Source organism: Cucurbita maxima, unplaced genomic scaffold (assembly GCF_002738345.1).
Source record: "Cucurbita maxima cultivar Rimu unplaced genomic scaffold, Cmax_1.0 Cma_Scf00063, whole genome shotgun sequence".
Taxonomy (NCBI): Eukaryota; Viridiplantae; Streptophyta; class Magnoliopsida; order Cucurbitales; family Cucurbitaceae; genus Cucurbita; species Cucurbita maxima.
Window position 1 is genome coordinate 11,293 of NW_019272079.1, and position 9,822 is coordinate 21,114.

Sequence of the window (9,822 nt, forward strand, 5' to 3'; positions counted from 1 at the left end):
ACCCTATTGGATGTCTTAAATACGACGGCTAAAATCTTAGTTTGTTTGACCATCGCCGCCATGGCTCGGTGGCGGAGGAACACTTCAACTTAAAACAGTTATAAATGTATCAATTGTCGGTGGCTATAAAGGAGTATGAACTAGGTCGACCGTTGTTGATTGCAGAGCAAAGTCGCACTTCAACTTAAAGCAATTATAAATGTATCAATTGTCGGTGGCTATAAAGGAGTATGAACTAGGTCGACCGTTGTGGATTGCAGAGCAAAGTGTATAAAATTGTCGAAGAAAAAAATTGAAATCTTACAAAGTTACGACCCTAGCTTATTTTTGTGGAGTTGAAATTTCCATTTTTCGGTCTCGATTCAACTTTGAACCACAAAATCCTATTATTATAAGATTATAATAATTTAATACATTATATTGATAATAATTTTCATAAAATATTGCACAAAAATGGTTCATAAAATAGAATGGCTTAAAAATCAAAAGTTCTTTTAATTTTATGTAAGAGACGTGAATTAATTATATTATAGAACTTGTTTATAATATAATATAGCATGCTGCTACTCGAATTCAAATCGAGATGCTCTAGTATAGCTTCCTAAGGAGCGTGTCTACCGATTTCACTATAATGACCTATTATTATTTACTTGTCTACCGATATTTTGTATCAATTTATTGATAAATTCATTGGTTATGGTATCACTTAGTAGTTTGTGAAGTCATAAAATATGTTTCATTAAATTTTAAAAATATCTTTAATTAAAATAAATAATTAGAGAAAAAAATGTAGGAAAATCATTTCATTTAGAAAAACAATATAGAAATAATGAATTTGCCTACAAAATAGTTGTTTGGCTTAAGTTTTTCTTTGTAAATAGCCAAAGAAACATCAATGCTTAACAATTACTCTCAAGCTTGTGTGCTACTTGGTGCAATGTTTAGGGTTTGAGCAACGCTTCCAATTGGTGCAATGTTCGGGGTTTGAGCAACGCTTCCAATTGGTGCAATGGTCGGAGTTTGAGCAACGCTGCTTCCATCCGATGCAGCCTCTGGGGTTAGAGCAATACTACTTCCATCTGATGCAACGCTTCCAATTGGTGCAATGGTCGGGGTTTGAGCAACGCTGCTTCCAACCGATGCAGCCTCCGGGGTTAGAGCAATACTGCTTCCATCCGATGCAATGCTTCCAATTGGTGCAATGGTCGGGGTTTGAGCAACGCTGCTTCCATCCGGTGCAATGGTCGGGGTTAGAGCAATGCTGCTTCCATCCGCTGCAACGCTTCCATCCGGTGCAATGGTCGGGGTTAGAGCAATGCTGCTTCCATCCGCTGCAACGCTTCCAATTGGTGCAATGGTCGGGGTTAGAGCAATGCTGCTTCCATCCGATGCAACGCTTCCAATTGGTGCAATGGTCGGGGTTCGAGCAATACTACTTCCATCCGATGCAGCCTCCGGGGTTAGAGCAATGCTGCTTCCATCCGATGCAACGCTTCCAATTGGTGCAATGGTCGGGGTTTGAGCAACGCTGCTTCCATCCAATGCAGCCTCTGGGGTTTGAGCAACGCTGCTTCCATCCAATGCAGCCTCTGGGGTTTGAGCAACGCTGCTTCCATCCAATGAAGCCTCCGGGGTTTGAGCAACGCTGCTTCCATCCAATGAAGCCTCCGGGGTTTGAGCAACGCTGCTTCCATCCAATGAAGCCTCCGGGGTTTGAGCAACGCCGCTTCCATCCAATGAAGCCTCCGGGGTCTGAGCAACGCCGCTTCCATCCAATGAAGCCTCCGGGGTCTGAGCAACGCCGCTTCCATCCAATGAAGCCTCTGGGGTCTGAGCAACGCCGCTTCCATCCAATGAAGCCTCTGGGGTCTGAGCAACGCTGCTTCCATCCAATGAAGCCTTCGGGGTCTGAGCAACGCCGCTTCCATCCAATGAAGCCTCCGGGGTTTGAGCAACACTGCTTTCATCAGATGCTGCCTCCGGCGGGGTTTGAGCAACGCTGCTTCCATCTGATGCTGCCTCCGGCGGGGTTGGAGCAACGCTGCTTCCATCCGATGCTGCCTCCGGCGGGGTTGGAGCAACGCTGCTTCCATCCGATGTTGCCTCCGGCGGGGTTAGAGCAACGCTGCTTCCATCCGATGCTGCCTCCGGCGGGGTTAGAGCAACGCTGCTTCCATCCGATGCTGCCTCCGGCGGGGTTAGAGCAACGCTGCTTCCATACGATGCAGCTTCCGGCGGGGTTAGAGCAACGCTGCTTCCATACGATGCAGCCTCCGGCGGGGTTCGAGCAACGCTGCTTCCATCCGATGCAGCCTCCGGCGGGGTTCGAGCAACGCTGCTTCCATCCGATGCAGCCTCCGACGGGGTTCGAGCAACGCTGCTTCCATCCGATGCAGCCTCCGGCGGGGTTAGAGCAACGCTGCTTCCATACGATGCAGCCTCCGGCGGGGTTAGAGCAACGCTGCTTCCATCCGATGAAGCCTCCGGCGGGGTTAGAGCAACGCTGCTTCCATCCGATGAAGCCTCCGGCGGGGTTAGAGCAACGCTGCTTCCATCCGATGAAGCCTCCGGCGGGGTTAGAGCAACGCTGCTTCCATCCGATGAAGCCTCCGGCGGGGTTAGAGCAACGCTGCTTCCATCCGATGAAGCCTCCGGCGGGGTTAGAGCAACGCTGCTTCCATCTGATGCAGCCTCCGACGGGGTTAGAGCAATGCTTCCATCCGATGCAGCCTCCGGGGTTAGAGCAATGCTTCCATCCGATGAAGCCTCCGGGGTTAGAGCAATGCTTCCATCTAATGCAGCCTCCGGGGTTAGAGCAATGCTTCCATCTAATGCAGCCTCCGAGGTTAGAGCAATGCTTCCATCTAATGCAGCCTCCGGGGTTAGAGCAATGCTTCCATCTTGTGCTTGTGTGCCATGTGATGCAAATGCACGAAATGAAAATTGATGATCGAGATTTACGACACCAGTGACATCACTAAAAGTGGCACCCACTTTTGCACAATACTGCCAAGAAATCACTAGGAAAAGGATATGAAAGAGCTTGAAACCTTTGCCGATGGCCATTGTGGCTGTAAGGTTACAAGCTCGTTTCACAAATGATGAAGAGCAGCAATTGCTAAGATGTTGGTGCTTGGATTTTTCTTACAATGTGAAGCCCTATATATAGTTTGATGGGAAAACTATATCTAGAAAAGACCACCAAATTTAGAAAGGGTGTTAAATTTTGTGGGTTTGGGAGTATTCCAAGTATAGAATGTTTGACTATTCAATTTCTAATTTCTCCCTCCCTTCGAGGATGATTAAGAATAATTATATTTTTAAAGTTCTTTGGTTCCAATTCTAAAGTTTCTTCTCAAAACTTAAGGCACAAGTCACAATGTGATATTTTTAAGCTCCATTTCAAGCACATAGTTCATAACTATAAACACTTTGTAATTACATGCATGAATCTTTAATAGTATACTAAATAAGCGGCCCACAGCATATCATGTCAATTAGGAGTTCATAAAAATCATCAATGTTTATGAAAGATTCATTAGGGTTATTTTTCATAATTTTCTATCATAGTATTTTCTTATACCCAAACCTGTTTTAATAAATTTGAAGTCATATATAATCGTCTACAATTTTATAAATGAGTCTCATATAAAATTTCATATTATTTCAAGTTCGTTAAATACTTAGAAACATCACGAGGTCCTACGTGTATTTTTGTCTCTTTCCACTCCAATCCTGGTTTAGGATTTAAACTTGATCCAATTAGGATGAAATCTTACATAGTTTTGCATATCATTATAATTATCCATATTTAGATTCTCAAGTCATTTGGAGTCCATTTTAGGCATAAAATATCTTAAACGCATAAAAGAAGTATTTTTGTCATTATTCACCAACCTTTGTTTGGGGCCTAAACATTCTCGGGTTACTTTGAAATATTTTACAATAATTCTTAACCATAAAAATAGGTTTCATATGAGATCTTTTAAGTAATTTAACTTATATGCTTAGTACGGACATTTTTGTAATTTTATCCCTTCTAATTTTTGTAGGCACTTAACATTCTACTGCTCGTCACTTGAATGTATATAGAAAAAGGTGTAAATAATCACAAGTATAAGTGCAAGTATATACTATGTGATATGAACCAAGACACCAATCATGCAATATAAACTGTAAGGAAAATGTGAAGAAAATATTGTTCAAATTATAACAAAATGTTCAATTCATGTCACCTTAAAGAAAAATAAAACTTCATTTATTCTTGGGTAGTTACAAAATTTGGGTGGATGATAATTTAGACTTGTGGTGTTTCTTTAATGTATTTAACGTTCCATTTAAGAAAAATCTAAAGAACCGTTAGTTAAGACCCCGGAACAACCAAATAGCTGGAGATGATTAAAATAACCCGCTAAATGAACTCTACTGCTTATGAAATTTTAATACTCCATTAGGCAGTGAAACCAAGATATGGGGAAAAACATTCATCACGATAGATACGTCTTTACTTCCTAGGATGACTAACGAGGTATCCATGAAATAAGGGATTCCCCATATGTACCCTTGGTCGCTGACAAGATTCTACGTGCACAAGATCACATTGGGCGATTCCTAAGGAGAACTCTTAAGTTCCAAGCTTGACCAAAGCTTGATCCAACATGTTATAAATAATGTTGGATTTTAAGAGTTATATTTGCACATTAGATGAGCAGGTAGCGGCTCTGAGTACGTTGAATTTAGGGTCGTTACGAATGTGATTCAATAATAAGTAAAATATTTTTTGTATTTAATTTCTAACAAAAAAAAAATCTAAATAATTACAACAAAATCAAGATAAAAGAAAAAGGAGATGTAAGATATAATTTATAGTAACAAACATTCCACGGACATCTTTCTCGGAACCTCAAACTTCTATCCATCTAAAATATAAATTACTTTTTAATGAATAATTTTAAATGTTAAAATAATTAATAATTAATTTCTTATTCTAATTAGATCATTATGACTCTATTTCAAGAAAAAAAAACGTTGGATATAAAATTATTAGATGTGATATTTTTTTAGAGTTAAAAGTTTATTACAAATATTTAACAAGTTTCCATATATACCATATAGCTAATCGAGACTATTCATTATCAATATTATTTTGATATATGATAATGACAATAAAAAATAAGAAACAAATATAAAATATTGAAATCAACCTGGCACATCGAGTATAAAGTATGTATTGTCTGTTAATAATCGATTAAAATGTTGTTTTAATCCATCACCAAACATATTGTTAAAGTAAAATAATTTGACATTTCTCTTATACATATATTTTCGTGTATTATCTTTAAAGTCTTAAATATGTATTGTCAGAAATTTTAGTTTGTTTGACCACTGTTGCCATGATTCGAGGGCGGCGCATGAACACTACCGCTTAAAGAAGTTACAAATGTATCAATTGTCTGTAGTGATAAAGAAAGAACAAACTAAGTCGCCATAAATGGTAGAGCTTAGCCACGGCTACACAAAATTGTCAGAAATCAAAATTGAAACCTTACAAAGGAAATAGGGGAATATTTGTGGAGTTAAAATTTCCATAAGAGTTTTAGAATATGGAATCTACTCATCGTATGGCTATATATATATATATATATAAAGGAGAGAGGAATGGTTTTTTAATGAAATTACAGTCATACCCTTTGAATTTTTAAATAAATTATTTGGCTGTTAGTTGAATTCGACACAAAATCCTAGGTTTGCATGGTCTCGAAATCATGAACAACAGGGAGAAAAAATACAAATCAGAATGGGTTGAAATTTTATGTGGTCCACAAACATCACAATTTAACATATGCTGAATGGGTTGTTATTGAACTCTTTGGGAAAGACAACCTAGTTTGTTTTGGTAATGCGCAAATATTACCATTATGAGAAAGAGTAGCATTATTAGATGCAATTGATTAGCTAGAAATTTAAAACGAGAAGGAGAAGGATAACCTAGCCGTAAATGGCACAAATCAAATGACTGAGATACTTGATTTGCCGAAGACTTGATTGGAGATGAAGAAATATGATAAAGACCTCCGAATTGTTTACCCGAGCCAATCATCTTCCCCGTAGCCAAGTCCTGCATAACACAAGATTCAGGATTCGACACAAAAGTATTTGCATGGTCTGGCCAGAATATGGGGTCACTTCCTCATATTTGACCTAAGGACTACATGGATGTCACCATCATAATTTGCATGGAATTCTATTTCCCCTCCCACCCCCAATGTTTGGGAGTTAGTATGGATAGAGGAGCGGTCCTAGATTAGCTTATGTGGCACAAGAATATCATGGGTATAGATAGACGAGTGACCCTAGATTAGCTTATGTGGCACAAGAATATCATGGGTGGAAACGAGTAGAGGAGTTGCCAACTAATCCCTAGTAGTGAACTAGTTGGATCTAAAATGAGGTCACACCTCGTAAATTGTGATACAATGAGGTCACACCTTGTACCGAACCCTGATAAATAGATGCACTTCAGTAAGTTGAGTGATATGATATCACGCCTAGATAAGAGCCTTTATTGGACTAGACAATGAGAAACTATGGAAAGCTAAACCAAGTAAAACATTGAAGCCTAAATCGAATTAGAACATAAGAAACCAAAGGTTCGAGCTTTTGTTTGGGTGCTAACAAGAGCTTGTTTAAGCTACCAAATAACTCCATGAATAGTAAAACAATAATTACCTAATATAGATAGGATTCTTTTAGCTTAAAACAAACTAGATTTAAAAGATAAAAACATATATAAAAAATAATAATAATAATAATAAAATTATATTTCTTAAGTCGTCTAAAAAAACATAAGTTAAATTTTTAATATAAACGTGAACGAATTACCAAATGACTAAAAAACTGACAAACGTTGACACAAAGTAGAAGAGGCTATAATTTGTAGTTTTCTATAGTACATGGTCTACATCCGGTCCCAAAGTCCACCAACTACTAATGCTTACCTGAAAAAATTGTAAAAAACGACTACAAAAGTCAATAATTAGGGTATCTTGCAAGTAACATAGGTAGGTAGGAATATAGTAGGACATCTTGCAAGTAACATGAGAAGGTTTCTGTAACATGGGTAGGTATCCTCCACCCAAAACAAAAACAAAAATAAAAATAAAGAAATAATAGGAACATGAAACATAACATCATCCAAATAAAACATGGTTAGGATATCTTGCAAGAAACATATGTAAGGTAAACCTGCAAGAAGCATGGACACGACGTCCTACAAGAAACATGTGTAGGGCATCTAATCTTGGCAAGGAAAACATGTGATCATAATGTATTTCATAGTGGAAAGTCTAGGGTGACTTAGGTTATGGTTAGAGTAGAACCTAGTAGTCTTAGTGTCTTAAGACTTGAGGTTTGCTTTTTTTGGGACACACGTATCTTACGTGGTCCTTGTCCTTAGAGCGACATCTCATGTTCGTAAGTTCTTTCGTTCTAACTCTAAGGTTTCTTCTCAAAACTTAAGGTACAAGTCACCATGTGAGATTTGTAAGCTCTATTCCGAGCACATAAGCATAACTATATAGGTTTCATATATGATCTTAAGTCATTTAACTTACATACTTAGTAGGGACATTTTTGTAATTTTATCCCTTCGAAGTTGTTTAGGCACTCAACATTCTACTACTCATAGCTTGTGAGTGTATATAGAAAAGGGTGTAAATAATCACAAGTATAAGTGCAAATATATACTATCTGATATGAACCAAGACATCAATAATACATTATAAACTTCAAGGAAAATATTGTTTTAAATTATAACAATATGTTACCATTCATGCCACTCTAAAGAAGGGTGGATGATAATTTAGACTTGTATTGTGTTTCTTTAATGTATTTCACGACTATTTACATAGTTGTTACGACTATAAAGTATACATAGTGGCTAATTCAGGTCATAAAATATGAAAGTTACCACTCTTAAAATAATTCAGGTAAGGTTAAGGATTTTAATTTTGAGGTTATATAAAGCCATGTATGTTGTCTATGTAAAGTTGACTTGAAAAATTTAGTAAAAGGTGCATTTTTGTTTTCTTTAGCCGATGGCTATGTTATTTTGTTATTTTATGTAGTTTAGATTGTATGTTTAGAATCATACAAGTATGATAAGATCTACCTTTCTTGTTGAGTGATTCGAATCTTAATCAAGTGTGAGATATTTGATTGACATGGTAATTCAAATTTTACTTTTCCTTGGAGGGATTCCTTATCATTAGGAAAAAATGTTTTTATCTTTTTTCTTTAGCCAATGACTAAGTTTCTTTGCAATTTTTTGTAGCTTGGATTGCATGTTTAGAATCATTCAAGCTAGACATGATCGATTTTGCCTGTGAAGTGATTCGAATCTCAAACAAATGTTCCTTATCATTTGGTATTCGATCACAACGTAAACTGAATCTTACTTCCCGAGTAGTAATTCCTTACCAATTTGTATTAAAGCTTTTCCTTAGATTGATTCCTTATATGTAAAAAAAAATATCAAGTAATAACTAAATTACAAATTTCACAAAGTTTAATAATTTCTTTAATCACTCCGCACAGGAGTCCAAGTTAATTATGTTTAGCATCATTTATGAATGTTACTCTTAGTTGTTGTTTAATGACTATTCCAACAATATAATGTCATAAGTGGGATATAGTTGAGAGGAGTCATGAATAACAAGATCGAATCCCATTAAGATGGGTGGATAGGGTATGTAACTTAAGATGCTAGTTTATTTATTTCCCAAAGTACCATGGGGTGGTGACTCTCCCCTAACATCCGTATGATGTGCTAATAAACTTGTGAGTCAGTTTCTTCTCACAGCTCTCTCGACTAACCTTGAATCATATTAGTTTAAATATACTTATTGAATTATCAATGCTTCTCAACCTTATGTTTTTCCCGTCTTAGGGTTTAACTTTTAAACTTTTTCTCATTCAACAAATAAATACAACCGTAACTATATCTTATTGTATAAAGAAAATATACAAAGATGACCAAAGATATCAGAAAGTATCTCCCCTAATGAAATATGTTTTCCCCTTCATGTAGATTTATAGATGATGAAGGTGCTCCAGCTCGCACCAAATCACGAAGTTTCACTTCTATTATACCTTCCTCGTGCAACTTTCTTTTTCTTTACGGTAATCTACTCTATATATAGGTCTCTATATTTGTCACCCATAATTAGTGTTGACACTGCTACTCCGAACATGTATTAATTAAACGTAAACAAGCTACGGATTAGTAATCTTCTACTTATAATATTTTTCACAAAGTGGGTGTGAGGTAATAAACTAGAGCTAACTAAACGAGTTACTAACTTATATAGTACTTTTAGTAGAATTATTAGTAGACTTAGTAAAACAAGTTATCGCGCATCCTACCCTTCTCGGAACTGAAAATAGTCCAAGCACATGTGACGGTTTTAAGATAGGTCTCAATCATGTTATGTGTGTGATTGCATTGATAAGCCCAAATTTGAGTTGATTTACTTAATATTTCATAAAATATTCAAGCCACGTGCTACCCTTATACTTTCCAGGTAAAGGTAAAGTTCCACGTACGGATGATGGTGAACGCTAGAAAGGCTATGGAAGTTAGAAGAGGGCATGATACGGTAGTAGAACGCATTGAACTTTATTTAGTAGTTGGTAGTTGTTTTTAATGCAATTTTTTTTATTTAAAAACTATGTTGTGTTTAATTTATTGTTTTAAATTAAATGTATAAGTCCACAAATTTATTTTAAAATTATTTATTTTGAACGTAGGCATATGAGATTAAA

The 9,822-nt window shown here is 36.9% G+C and overlaps 1 protein-coding gene across 1 annotated transcript; it reads right to left on the bottom strand.

Annotated features, from left to right (window-relative positions):
* Window positions 1-780: 780 nt before the first annotated feature.
* Window positions 781-1,925, bottom strand: LOC111472048. Its single transcript, XM_023117745.1, has 2 exons — window positions 1,527-1,925; window positions 781-1,067 (listed from the first exon to the last, which is right to left on the bottom strand). Exons 1-2 carry the CDS (start codon window positions 1,887-1,889, stop codon window positions 1,059-1,061), a joined length of 372 nt encoding a protein of 123 aa, XP_022973513.1. The 5' UTR covers window positions 1,890-1,925; the 3' UTR covers window positions 781-1,058.
* Between the last annotated feature and the right edge of the window lie 7,897 nt (window positions 1,926-9,822).

Excerpts from the sequence above, each read along its gene's own strand:
- LOC111472048 (XM_023117745.1), bottom strand. The coding sequence starts at position 1,889 with ATGGAAGCAGCGTTGCTCAGACCCCAGAGGCTTCATTGGATGGAAGCG.